This window comes from Tamandua tetradactyla, chromosome 1 (genome assembly GCF_023851605.1).
Source record: "Tamandua tetradactyla isolate mTamTet1 chromosome 1, mTamTet1.pri, whole genome shotgun sequence".
In the NCBI taxonomy this organism is placed as follows: Eukaryota; Metazoa; Chordata; class Mammalia; order Pilosa; family Myrmecophagidae; genus Tamandua; species Tamandua tetradactyla.
The window spans coordinates 116,486,267-116,500,731 of NC_135327.1; the positions used below are offsets into that span (position 1 = coordinate 116,486,267).

A 14,465-nucleotide genomic window follows, 5' to 3' on the forward strand; every position below is an offset into this window, starting at 1 on the left:
CTATAAGAGCTGTCTCCCTGCACTTGGGAATCTGGTCCAGAAACCTTTATCTCTAAGAGTAACATTTCTTTTTCTCTCTTAATCCACCATTGCCATGTGCCAGGCATTTTTCTAGGCTCCTTATAACACATTAATTCAATCAATCCTCAATAATAACTATATGATATAGGAGATATTATTAGTCCCATTTTACAAATAAGGAACTAAGAGTCTAAAAGGTTTAAACGTTTGCCCAAAAACACTCTATTGCAAAATACTTTACCATTAATCCTCTTCCCCTCTTTTCTCCTAACCAGTCTTTTTTTTAGCGCTGCTTCCCTTAAGGGATCTCAGAAAGAAGGAGGAAGATCCTGGGATAACCAAAAAAAAAAGGTCTTATTCTCTTATCATGCGGCCAGGTCCTCATTTGAGCCATGAAGTTGTTTTCTCCTCAACACTCCTCTGTCTCCACTGTGACTTCAGTTTTGACCCTTGGGCGGGTACCATGACATTAACCTCCTGGCTGATAGTTAGGTAGGAGTTTTTGGGAGGATATCAACCATCCTTCAGGAATGAGGGTTTGCTTTTCAAGCCTCTCACTCTTTTCACCATTTGTTAAAGAAATACAGGGGGGAAAAAATCCATCAATCTGGGAGACATGCAAATGTATCTGGCCAAACAAAAATTAGAGCCATTCTATTGTGAAGGATTTCAGTCAAGTATGCAAGGCAGGATTAAACATCTCAGGCCAAAACATTCACTTTTCATGCTTCTACACTTCAGAACATTTACTGAGATCAGAGCTACAGATCCAAAAGGGGTAGCTCAGCTTATGTGCTAATGACAGATCTGCATTAGTTCAAAAGTGGCTGAGAACGTGGCTGCCTCTTTGGTGTGGCTGTTCATAATTCTGATTTGTTAAACCAAAAGGAATAAGATTGAAAATCTAACATGAGGCACTCATCGCTCAATTACTATTTCTTGTGAAAGAGGCAAAAAACTCTGCCATGTTCTGCAAAATCTCCACATCAATAGCAATTATGTTTCACATCAAGACCAGAGAAATACAACACTGACCATGCATGAATAACTTCCTTTTCTTTGCAGTGGTTTGTATCTTTCTCAGAATTTAATTCTTCAAAACAATAAATAATGGTACCCTGGTGCAAGAAACTGTATTACAAATAACTAGAAAAGGTCTGTGAGTAAAGGTATTTTATATTTTCAATTTGAGAGATTATGTGGGACAGCCCTTTATCAACTCCATAGCTGTGCCAATAGCAAATCACACTTTATGTATCTGCAAAAAAGGTTTTAAAATTAACTATGGCATTTTCATGAAACATTTCTTTAACTTCAGAATTTTTTCATTAAGTATTGGACAGCATCTGAAATGTATGCAGGCAGTTAGTTGGTAAGTCATGGCATTGCTTCTTATTTAGTGGTAATGTTAACATACCATGCAGTGGCCATTTTTTGTGAGGTAAAAAGGGATATGAATATTCTAGATAACTCTGGAACAGAATAGGAGAAAAAAATAAAGGTTTTCAAAATGTCACCCTGGTTTTTTACCATGTGTATAATTCCCCTCAGTCTGATAATGCAAGAGAAAAAAGGTTGTTTCATTCCTCCAATAAAAATGCACAGTAAGGAAAAATGAAATTTATAGTGGGATTTATGGAATTTCTTAGAGATCTCTAAAGCAAATAGCAAATAAATGGGAAAACGTAGTTTTTAATATATGTTTAAGGAAGAAAAGAAAAACAGAAGACCTCCAATTTTTTTCATAATTTGCCTAATACTTATGGAAAACAAGAAGTTTGTTTTTAATAACAACATTTATGAAACCTCAATTTTATGAAGTTTGCTGCTAAAATTAAAACTCCTATCCATGTACTTACTCAAAATGTATATAAGATATCAAAAGTATTTAACTATATACTGTTGATCATTTTTAAGCAAAATAATGCACAAGTATTGAAGGATTTTTTTTTGTCTCATATGTGACTTCTTAGTGATCCACGGTTCTCTTGGTAACATGGTAAATCAATAAATACATCTTTACTAAAATTTTGATTGTGAATTTAGATGTTACCTTGGATTCTTACGATCAGTTTCAAAACTGATCAAGTAGATAAAAGAAGTGACAGCTTTATGATTAGCAGATTACTACACAGAGAGGGACTATCAATTCCCATCACCTTGTCAAACTTACTCAAAACAATCAAATATTTCACAGAACCATTTACAACTGTTGATTGCACATCAAACCTGACTTTATATTCTTCCTATTTTAAATAGATGCAGTATTTTACAAGGCTTTCAAACAGTTAGAGACTGTGAATGTAAAGCAGTCCATTAATTTTATATAAGCTGTTTTATATACTTGTAGGCTTCTAATAACATTCAGCTACAAGGTTACAGGGAGAATCATCTTCTAAAGTTCAAATGGAGAGGTTGAAGTATATATGCAAAACTAAAATCCCAGCTATCATGCCACTAGTTTCTCTTTACCAATACTGTTTTCATTCTATAGTTGAAAATACTGATATAAATAGGGCAAGAGTGCAGCCAGGTACTAGATTTCTATCAAGGAAATGAATTTGTTAAACCCAAGTAGGAATTGCAAAGTCAACAGCTTATGAAGACAGAATAATTTCCCACAATCGTTTTTCAAGGAATCCTGCAAAAAGGAACAGTTTTGTATCCTGCATTGCTCTGCTCTGTTAGTCTGTAGGTCTAATCAGTAAGTGAGGAAAGCTGTTCTAAGCCAGAAAATTTTCTCCCAGCCTTTCTATCATAATTTTTCTAGCAATAACCTATCTTGAGAAGGAAAGCCTTGCCTCTTTCCTTTTAGTAGGAGATTTTAAACTTTATTAAAATTCCTGCCAATTTGCAACTTGGTGTCTTTAAGTTGGCTCTGAAGGCCCTTTGCTCTGTGTGTAAATGTGTGAACTGTGGTGGGTTAGGGACAAGGGGAAGTAAAAAAATGTAGGGCTCAGCAGCTGTTTACAGCTAGCTCTTTCTGCTCAGCTTCCTGCCTCATACTGCAATGTTACCCTGCTAAGCTACTGTGCATTTCCACTGAGTGGTTAGCTTGGCCTTTTGTTCTTCTAAGTTAGTACAAGCTAATAAATATCTTTTGCACTTTATTGGGATCGCTCCTTAAAGAGGCATGTCTGCGGGGGCTGGGCTCACAGAGATATCCCTTTAGACTTAAGAAAAGTAAATTAAAAGGACATTTCCGTTAATATCAAAGCAGGGTTATTACTTCAATACAAGTACTCCCTTAATTTTCCTGTCTCAGCAGGCTACATGAATATAAATAAAAAGGCCCGCCATTCGATGTATGTTACATATATCTCACAGAGTTTAATTACAAAACCTCTAAAATTGAAGATGGTGAGAGGAAATGAAGCCAGTAGATCATAAGGTCCTAGCATTATTGTGTTGGCTAGCCTCTTTGACCGCAAGAAAACAAGACACAAAGGTAATCCCAAAACATCAGGAAAGGTTGGTGTCTGAGGAAAAGAAAACCAAAGGTAGGGCTGGGGGATCTGTTATTATTACTGCAATGTCCTGGAAGCCCACATTTTTAAATTTTGTTCTTGATAATGTTATGATAATTTTACTGCAATGAAGGAGGAATTACGTTTTTAAAAAGTGCCACAGTCTTTTCTGCAGTGATTGACCGCTGTGGTGAGAGAGGGGCCACAGCAGGTGAACAACAGTGCTCTCAACTACGCACGCGCGTGCATGCGAAAACCTCAGCTGACCATAAGGTTATGTATGGTATTGCAGGGTACAGTGAAGACACTTGTGGAAGAATATAGAACAAATTTTGCTACCAGAGGCCACAGGCAACTTCTGAGAGTGAGAAAAGACCGCTCCAGGAAGTGCCGGGTGCTGAAGGGAGAGAGAATGGGAAAGGCTATTCAGTCCAGTAGCAGATAGATCCCTGGGCAAATTCCGTGATCTCTGGAGGGTGGAGGTGGGGACCAACCCCAGTTCTTTAAAGTGCAGCGGGCTGTCCCGCAGGCAAAATGCCAGAATCTGGCCTGGATTTGGAAGAGGTCGGTCTCCCCTGGGCCTTCGTGAATACACGGAAGACGTTGAGTCCAAACCTGCCCTTCCCGTCCAATTGCCCACCTCTCTTTCCCTTCAGATTCGTTCTGTTCTGTCGGGCTTGGCTTCCCCCGAGCTGGCTTCTCCTAAGAGTACTGGGAGTACTTACCCGCCTGATCTCTGTTCTCCCAGTACCGCGAGTGTTTGCAGGATCACTGTGTCCTGAAAGGACTGACTCTAGCTAAGGCGATAGAAACGGCTGAGCTTCCCAGTCAACCTTAGCCTTTGACACAGAGAACCCCTAGCGCCAACGCGCGGTACTACCGGATTATTTCTGGACCAAATCAACCTTGTAACCGCCGCCAAGGAAGAGCTGCGTACACTCCAAGGGACTGCAGGGTCCTCTCCAGAGAGCTCAAACAGGACCCGTGTGTAACAACGGCCAGAGGAGGGGGGAGGGAGGATAAGCCATGTTGTGTTGGTTTGTTGTTGTTGTTGTTGTTTTGTAAGTAAACAAGGAGAAATTTATCCTATCCCTATCCGGAGTCTAATGATGATAGATTCCACGCTGCATAGGCCCCACGCCGGGGAGACTAACCACGGAAAATAATGAGGCTGCCTCCCCATTCGTCTGCATTAAAGGCCAGCCAGGCACTTTCGATAGCAAATATATCGATTCTCTTGCCCGGGCCGTGGTTTGTCCTGCTCCCCGTGAATAATCACTGCTCCTTTAGAAATTCATAATAATTAAGACTCCTCCCCATCCCCCAACTCTGCGCACCACGCGCCTTCTTTTAAAAGCGCCTGATCCTGGAGGGCGACTGGGTGGCTAAGACCGTGTTCCCAGCTGGTGGGAGACCGGGCAGGAATCGCTTTTATGCTTGGTTTCACTCTTACAACAAAGTTGGTCCTCCTCTTTGGGCCTCAGTTTCCTTGTCTGTCAAATGAGGCTTTTACATTGCACTTCTAACTCTACATGATTTGCATTTCTGTTTGGGGGGAGGAGTAGATGAAATCGCTTATGTGAATGAGTGAGAGCGAGTGAGAAGGTGAGGGAGGATTCGCTTGCGCTCTGGATAATCTCTGTGATAATCATGTGACGCCGCAATCGCTGGGGGCGGCGGAGGGTGGGAGAATGTTGCAAAGGAGAGGTTCTGACCGTAGGACACATTGGGGACCCGGCGATCGGAGCTTGGTGCTACCAAATGACTGGGAAGGTGAGATCGGTCGCTACAAACGCAACTCGGCGGTGGGGAGGTATCTGTGGAAACCAGAAGCGCTAACTCAACTTCAAGCGGGACCACCAACCCGCGCAGCGGCGGGGGAGGGTGTGAGGCCCAGCTGCTGGAGCCAGGAAGGGCGGAGCCTGTGGCGCTGTCCACGGTTCTGAAGAATTGCTCTCCGGACGGGGCTTGCCCGGCCACCCGCCACCGCTACATTCAACCTCGGTGCCCCGGCTTCCCTCCGGAAAAGTGCCGCTCTCCTACCAACTGCCACAGGGGCACGGGGTTCGCCAGCGTTGACGAAAAGCTCCCCAGAAGCAACATTTTGGTGTCAGGGCTTGAGGTCCTCGTCCTGATGTGAGAATGCTGCATCAGTGCCTTCCTAAACCTGATGGGATTACTCGAGGTAACCAGAGGCTAAAAGGAGACAGTGACTTAGAAGCTTGTAGCTGTGGCGGCAGCGACCCAGACTGGGAAACTTCCCAGGGCCCCGAATGTTTAGCGGCTTCGGCCAGAGGACTGGGTCTCTGAATTGAAGTATGAGGCCTACATCGAAGAAAGTTTCTAGCTCTAATTGCAGGATGTGATCTTTTAACGGCCTTTAAAGTCAACGGATGGAGAAGAGTTCTAGGACATAGAAGGCTATATCTGAGCAGGACTTTCGCTGTTTCCTGCAGGGCTAGAGCACTCGGCCACCCCGAGCGCCCTCGGCCGCTGCTACCTCAGATCCTCCCGGTGAGAGTCCATTAGGGCCAAGAGGCCGATGGGCAACGCCGGAGACAGGTTTAGCCCGAAAGCGCGGAACCGACTGAAAGCCCAGTTTCTAAGGAAACACTGGGTTTTTCTAAGCAGCGATTTTCTTATTGTGAGAGAAAGAAACAGCACAGAAAAAACCTCCCGATTCTCCATTCTCATGCTGATAAAGCAATGTGCTCAGGCTACCGCCTAAGTGTCCTCTTCCCTGTCGTATTTCCGGCTTGAGCAAGTAAAATACACTGAAGGAAGAAGGGGAGGAGGAAGCGTTGCCAGAGTCGTGGCAGGCGAGGCACGTGTTGAGCTCTCGATGCCCCTGGGACCCCACGCAGCGCAGCAACCTAACTCCCTAACTCCAAAGGCCATCTCGCTCTGCACTAGCACAAGCCCCTAACTACACACCGAAGGAACTTTCCATAATAAGGGGGACCCGAGCAAGTTCTCTTCTCCCCGCCTCCACCTTCCTCCCGCCTGTCCCCACTTCCGTAGCAAATAAAATATACTAGGCAAAGCCGTTTACAGAGGCGGTAATTAGGTCTCCAGCCCGCAGCAGAGACGCGGCGCGCTCATCAGAAGTTTAAACAACAGCCAGCAACCCGCCGGGGCAGACAGCAAACTTGGAAAATGCGCAAACGCGCCCCTGGGCGAGCGGAAAGGCGTGAAGAAGTGGCCAATATATATCATCTCAATAAAAAGCCGCTCTTGGAAAGCTTGCATAGTAATTGAGACGGGAGCTCATTTCTGATCTGGGTTGGCATTTCCTCATCTCGAGCTGACAGAGCCAACTCAGGAAATTGCTGGTAATATTCATCTGGGGAGCACTTTCATTAAACGTAATTCATTCGACTTTCACAATAAATTGAGTGACATCCTTACAGCGGAACCTTTTTATCCTTGATTAAGTGCTTGCCAAGCTTTGGTTTTCCGCTTTATTGTCGCATTCCTTCAAGCGGAGTCGTCAACATGCCAATCCGCGGCAGAAAAAAATGCGCGCACGGAGTTTACCAAGCTCCGGGAGGGGTTAGTGCTGACAAGGAGAAAAAGAGCTAGTCTGGATCTTGACTAGCGGATAAATTACGACTGCAACTTCCTGCAAACATGCAACGGGACCAGACAAATGGTGGTGAGGGCGATGCAGCGGGTGACTAGAGCGCAGACCCGACCTACGACCCGACTGCGCCAGGAAGCCGCTAAATCAGCAGTGTCCAGCCGGCCAACGCGCCCGCCCTCCCTCTATTAAAAGTGGCGAAGACTGTTAAGTCTTAAAATGAGACTGAAGCTCTACAGAACGTGGTTGCCCTTAGGGAACTTTTTGAATTGAACCAAAGCTCGGCACTTTCTTTTTTAAAAAAATCATAAAGACTCCACACGTCCTCCTAACTCCGCACTTGAGAGCAGGAAAACTTTCAGAGCTTCCATCAGCTTTAACTTGGGCACGGGGGAGCGCAAGAGTATGATTCCCCATTCCGGGATTCCCTTTTGACTCAAAGTCAACGCTGCGCCAGTCGAAGTCATTGAGGGCTCCTCGACCCGGAATTTCTGGAGAAGCTGACGGGCACCTTGATATTTCAGAACTGGGAGAAACAGGGAAGGCATCCTTCTGTCAATGTGTGACCCCTTCTCCTCCACTCCCCCAGCCCTACTCCACTCCCTCCCCAACCTCTATAAAATCAAAGAAGCCCAACACAGATAACTGCTTATTAGAAAAAGCAATATCCTAATGCTTTCATCACACAAACGCCTTTTTGAAAATATTGTTGACTGTGGTTATTACATGGACAATGCTGTCAATTTCTGTAGTCTGCGGAAATGTTCTTTCAGATAGAAAAGTAGGACATTGGGCACCTATCTCAAAAAAAAAATCAACCAATTGCCTGCCACCCAGTATATTTTTCACTCACACAACACTTTCATTAAGGAGGAAATAGCCATCAACAATTTGAAGCCAAACAGAAATCAATTTCGCACAAAGAAGAGCCTGGAACTTAATGGCTTTCCCAGAGAATACTGTTCACAGAGTTAGGGCAATTCTGGTTTTCTCCTCATAATGATGACAGATTCCCCAAAGCTATCACTACAAGGCCCCAGATCTCCATAATCCTCCTGGCACACCACCAAAGCACTCTCCTATCATGCAAGAGTTTGCTTTCCTCATCATTGGACAGTTGGATGTTTCAAGAATATGCCCAGAATAGAAGCAACTTCTTAGTCTGAAAGAGTGCTGGAAGACAGCTGGATAGAGTTCTAGCACTGTGCCGCTGGGGCATGACTTCTCCAAAAATCTAGGTTTAATCCCCTATCAGGAAGGCTAGTCTGGGGTAGAAGAGCTAAGAAATGCCTTCTATCTGGTGAAGTTAGAGAACTTTTAGAGCCATCTCCAAGAACTGGCCTTAAAAGAGAACATATTTTAGTTACTTTAAGGCAATTTTATGTCTTTCTTTTCAAGAATAAGCCCAAATTGATTAAAATCTTCAATGGGTGGTTGGCTTAATTATCAAAGACGGAAAAGTACACATATTTTTCCAAAGGATAGATTTTGGTTCTCTCTCCCTCTGCTTTTTTCCCATAGTTTCCATAATCCTTAAAAGCCACCTTCATGATTAGAATTACCTAAATGACTTCTAATAGTGCAGAGGCAGTGTTCCCATGATATATTCATCACCTCTTAATCTCTGTTAAAACAATGGGTATAGAATTTATATTTTTAAGACTACCCTAAATTTGGGGTAACAGATAATTCAAAATGTTGGTTAAGCATAAAGCTTAGAAAGAATTTTCATTTCTCACCCACTTGGGTTAAAAAAGCAACCAGATCATTGACAATATTAATTCTTAGCAGGAGAACTGGTAGGATCTAACTTGAAGGGCATGGGACCCCCTCCCATCAGCATAGTGTTGTGAACGTGAGACTGTCTAAAATAATATCCTTCCAACAGTTTCATATTCTCCAGGCTGAATTTCTAAATAACATTTTTGTTGACATGTCCAGGCAGTGCTTATTAGATTCCTCTACTGTGAGAATTGCTACAGATGAGCTCACAAATAGAACTTCAAGGCCTTCTTTTGGGAGCTGCTCTGCCTATACCCTGGCTTATCCTTCAGTTAGAGCAGCAGAGAATATCTCAAGCTAGGACTCCCAATGTTCACAGCCAAAAGCTACATTTCCCTATTTTATCCAGTGTGTCCTTCAATTGAATTAAAATGCTGTAGTCCTATTACCCCATTATAGCATATTGAAAATATCCTAGGACTGGCCCAGATCTGACAGAATAAAGATTTTTAACAAGCATTATTAATGTTCTCCTATTAAATTCAGATTTTAAATCTTCAATATACAATATTCAATAAACAGGAGACTTTCTTGCCTTTATTTTTAGAAGATGGCTTCCCTCGCCCTCCATTAAAGCTGAAGTTAGCCCAATGGTGTTTTTTAAAATTCTAGCAAATATGCTTGAGAAGGTAACTTTGAAGACACATTTTTAATTTTCTTCCCATTGCAGTGCTAAAATAAACTCCTAGTTTTTGAATAAGGACAGACCCATCTCTCATAAAGATAAAGAAACTCAAAGCCCTCAACCTGAATATGCATTCAAGGAACCCTGGACCAAGAAACAAACTTTGAGAACATTCACCCATATACAGGCAGGAAATTGTGACTTAACTATGGAGCACTGATCTGCTGGAGGATTGTTTTTCATAAGAAATTCTTCCCAAATTTGAAAGTGTTTAAGGTATTTATGTATAAACAGGAATCTCAATATTTCTGTATAGGAGATAGCTAAATAAACCTTGCACCTGCATATAATGTGACAATTACTCCTTGGGGAAAGAAAACTGGGATTTCAGGGGCAAAAAGGGGAAGGTACAATGAGGTGTTAAGAGGCAAAGCATAAATAACAAGAAAGCCCCAGTACTTGTGCTGTGAACTCATAAAGACAAAATTATCATTCATTAAACTCCATTTCCTGGCTTCTGTCAATTTGGGGGGGGGGGGGTAGAATAAAATAAAATCATGATTTTGCCAATCCTGCCTTCTTGAAGTAAACTTGAAGCACCTCCTGATAACCAGCATGCATCTACTGCAGATTTTTGCAAAGGGCTGGGATGTTTGAGGGTGTAGCTACAAATAAATGATCAATTCACTTACTGTATCTGGTTGTTAGTGAAACGGATGCTGAAAAAGCCTTCACTACTCCTCATTTGCCCTAGAGCTTTAATCAAAACTCTCTGCTTCTTGGCAAGCCTAAAACCATCCTGAAGTGACTGTCCAATTCACCCTTTAAAATTCATTTCTATGATAAAAGTCAGTTTCCTACTCCTCCAGGAAAATATCTCTGAGTTCTACTGGCAAATAACCATGGAATTACAATCCCTGGAAATACAGGCAACCACCACCTTTTGTTTTTGTGGTGTGTGTGATTTCTAATCACCACCACACGAAACAACTTTGGATGGGAGAGAAAAAGAACGGACTTCTAAATCGTCTTCTCTATTTTATTGTTCACATTTCGTATTGTTTTGAGTGAAATTGGAAAAATTGTCTCCTTTCTTTGGAATTGCCAAAAGGCATTCAGGTAATGAAGTCTGTAACTAAACGGTAATTGAATCAGCATAATTTGCACACTGAATGGTTTTCAAATGCTCCCAGTTTACAATTAAAGGAGAATTAATGCGCTTGTTGTTGAGAACGCAGCGCATTAGAATAAATCCAGCACTGTTGTTGTAATGAGTGGAAAACGGTTTAACTGCCAACAAACACATTTAAAATTTAACACAACGTATTGATTTCACTTCTGCTTTTGATAGATTATTTTCCAGACTATCGAAATACTTGCTCCAAGCAATAAACTGCACCACTGCTGCGTGCCTTTGCACAGTGTGTGCTTAGCCCAAGGACATGAGAACAGCCTTAAGGTCCAGGTCAAGTGTGAAGGTATGCAGACAAGAGGGGCAGACAGGTTACTATAGACAATGGAATCCTTAACAAATATTCCCCTTCTGTCCTTTCACTTCGAGCCCCGCATCTCTCAATAAACAATTTCTGTATTTCCTCTGGTCAAACTTTCTGTCCATCATCTCTGGGCTCTCAATGTCAGTGTTTTACTGGTTACAGGTGGGAGTGAGGACGACTTAAGGTGAGAAATAGGAAGGATTCATTTTTGCCTTCCGTCTGCGTTCCAGCCATGGAAGGCACAGACTTTGGTCACACAGTCAGAAAAGCTATTCTTTTGGATTGGCTGCCCCGGCTTTCACCTGTTTACCCCAACGTGTCCTGTGGGCAAGGACACTGACGCGCAGCGCCCTCTGGCGTCCATGACTGCCACTGTCAGGCAGTAAAAGCGCAAAGACAGACACTGAGAGGGTTCTTGGATTGAAAACTGAATTCGATTAAATGCACACACACACTCACTCACACACATATACATACACACCCACTCACATACACAGAGTTTACAATTCACAGCCCTGAATTCACATGCACGAGGGCAACAGCTGGGAAACACTCACAATTGCAGGGATGGAGAGCCTTTTGCTCTCAGGCTTGTGGGTTCTGAAGCCCTTGGGATTTGAGGGCCGCCATGGCTGCTCCCCAACTCTCGTCTATCCGGCCCCACAAGAGAGCGCAGGTTACCCCAGCGCTCCTCGCCTTTAGGCGAAACATTCAGAGCCCTCAGTGCACTCCCGCTGCCCAGGAGTGGGCTATTAAGGGTCCGGGCACTGAGCGCAACCTCAACAGCAGAGCGCAAGCGTTTCCGACTCTCCCCACACCCAGACCCGAGAAACGGCTTTCTCCTCCTTGGTTCGGCTCGGGGCCCACAGCTCCCAATCCACCGCTACCACAACACGGCGTTTCGCCCTGAAGCCGAGTTCCAACACTGTGCAGAGTCCAAACCTCGGGGAACTCCACTCCGGGAGGACGCTGGCGGCTGCTTCGCTTCTGCTTTTCCCTCTGGCAACAAGGCCTGCCCACTTCCTAACATGGGGCTCGGCACTGGAGCCCGGGTTCTATTAGTTGATGGAAAAGAGAGGTTGAGAGGGGAGAGGCGCGTAAATCGATGCCCGTTCGCCGGAGTGTCTGTAATTCACTGTGTCTGATCGCTTGTAGTGCTCCTACCTGAATGTTAAACTTATCCTGTCTGACCCTACAACTCGAAGAAAGTTACTTGCACTTCTGTACGTGCCACATCTCCAAACTGGGAGGGTGGGTGGATGGATTCACTTTCAAAGTCAAGACCTGGGCCGATTCATGGTCCCCACACCAAATTTTCTTTCGTTTAAACTCCGTGAAATGAACTAGAGTTGAATGTCCCATACCTTCCCTTTGCCTTTTCCCCATAAAACACCCCCTCCCAATACCTCCTCAGTTTCTGGGTGTCTGGGACGCCCTAGCCGCTGTTCAGAATCACGCGCAGGAGAGGAAGGACTGGAACAGGAAATAGGGGTTGGAAGCCCCGGAAAATCCCTCAGGGATCCCGAGACCAGCTTGCCAAAGTTGTGCGAACACAGTCGCCAGGAAGGCTGCTTCGCCGAACTGGCGGCCTCACCCTCCTCCGGCGTGTCCGGGTTTGCCTGGTCTCCCTGCCCCGGTGGGAATGCGGAGGCGCGGGATAGTCCGCGACTTACCAAGTAGACGGTGGGCTGCAGGAGGAGAAGCACGTACCAGCACGCAGCCTGCATCCTCCCGCGTCTCAAACTTCCTTGGCGGCGCCTTCGCTGAGTCTTTGTTCCTTCAAAAACATAGATCCACCTGACATCCACTTTACAGAGCAAGGAGCGCTCTCAGCAGCCTAGATACAAATGAAATTAGACATCCCATGACCATGCGGGCAAGGTTAGGCTTCGCGAACAACCGGGAAACGGGGTCGAGTTTGGTAGGGGTGAGCCAAAAACACGGGAGAGGGCTAAGAAAAATTGAAAAAAGAGTAAATCCAGCGCCTGAAACAAGGGAGCGCGCAATCCGCGGGCACGAGGGTAGAAGAGTGAGGGAGTCCTTGCGCCTTGCGCTCCTCGGATACCAGTTCCCGGGCGGCGGAGGCAAGTGGTGGCGGGCACTCAGAGCCGCCCGCAGACTGGTTCAGAGCCCGTGCGTCGCTGGCAGCAAGACCTGCCCTAGTGTTTGATGGCCGGCGGGCTCGGACTAAAGGCGGCGGCTGGTTCTTTGCCAACCCTGGCAGCGCTCACACACGCACACACCAGCAGAGAGAGATGGAGAGAAAGGAAGAGAAGGAGAGAGATGGGGGTGGGGGGAGGAAGAGAGGGAGAGAGCTTGAGCCAAAGGGTGCAGGGAGAGTAGGTAGAGCTGATCAGGATTAGGCGCTGGGTTTCTCTACAGATCGGTGGGTGGGGGTGGGGAAAAAGAATGCAATTTGCATACAAGTGGGTCTCAGTTTACCTATCGAGACCCTAGACACAGAGATACATAGGCGCGCACACACTCATATCTCTAGCACTACTTTTCTTTCGAGCCAAGAGTCGCTAACTTCTAGAGTGGAAGCTGGCCCGGGGCTGTGAGGGTCACGCGCCAAAAGCGCTCTGTCCCCTGACCAGTGCTCCTCCCCGCCGCCCCTTCCTAGCGCCCCACTACCCTGCCCCAAGGCGAATGGGTACTTACCGCACTGGGCTGGGGACGAATTCGGCAAGCAGGGACCGTTCTGGGCAGGATCCATGAAGGAGCTACTCGGGCCTGGCGTCTCCGGCGCCCCGGACGTGCCCTTCCTGGCGCTTGGTCTCCATGCTCGGAAACGGACTGACCCGGCTGCCTGGTCCAGCCTCGATGGAGTTGGCGTCCCTGTGCCAGGTCGCACTCCGCGGGAGTTGGATTCACGGTGCAGGAAACTTAAGAGGCAAGAGAGGGAGGGAAAATAGAGGAGGAAAGATAGGAAGAAAGGGGGTGGGGGAAGGAAGGGAGAGAGAGAGAGGCGAATGCGTCCGGCTGCTGCTCCGGACCGACCGAGACTGCTAGCACTGGGAGTAACATCCAGAACTACTGGCTTCCCGCGGCTACTCGAGGATGGAGGAGATGACTTAGGGGGAGACGATTGGGCAAGTCTCGGAACTTGAAATTCAGAAATAAGACACTGTCCTTTCGGAAGAAAGAAAGCCCCAGGTCAGGCGCGGGCCGTCCGGATTTTTGCAGGAGTAGGGTGACGAGAAGCGGGAGGTTGCAGACGCGCGGAGCGGCTGCGCTTTTACCCGCGAAGCTAGGAAGCCCACAGGCCTCTCGGGAGCCCCGTTTCGTGCGCTGCTCGTGGTGCAGCCCGGCCACCGGGGGACGCTCTGGAGCGCGCTGGCGTTCGGAGCGCCACAGTGTTGGTTTCTCAACAGGGCGGCGACCCGACGCGACCCCCTCCCAGACACGGGCAATTACATTGGCACGCAGATGAAAGACTCCTCAAAGACTAATTAACACTCCGTGTAAATAGATCCCGCTCTCAGGCTCTCGCG

General features: G+C 46.0%; 1 protein-coding gene across 1 annotated transcript in view; it reads right to left on the reverse strand.

Moving 5' to 3' along the window:
• NXPH1 (neurexophilin 1) overlaps positions 1-14,055 on the reverse strand; it is a 313,863-nt gene extending 299,808 nt beyond the window's left edge. Inside the window, exons 1-2 of the mRNA XM_077163131.1 lie at positions 13,633-14,055; positions 12,645-12,808 (exon numbers count right to left, since the gene is read on the reverse strand). Of these exons, the coding sequence (XP_077019246.1) occupies positions 12,645-12,698 (54 nt within the window). The 5' untranslated portion in view covers positions 12,699-12,808; positions 13,633-14,055. The remainder of the gene's footprint in view (positions 1-12,644; positions 12,809-13,632) is intronic.
• Between the last annotated feature and the right edge of the window lie 410 nt (positions 14,056-14,465).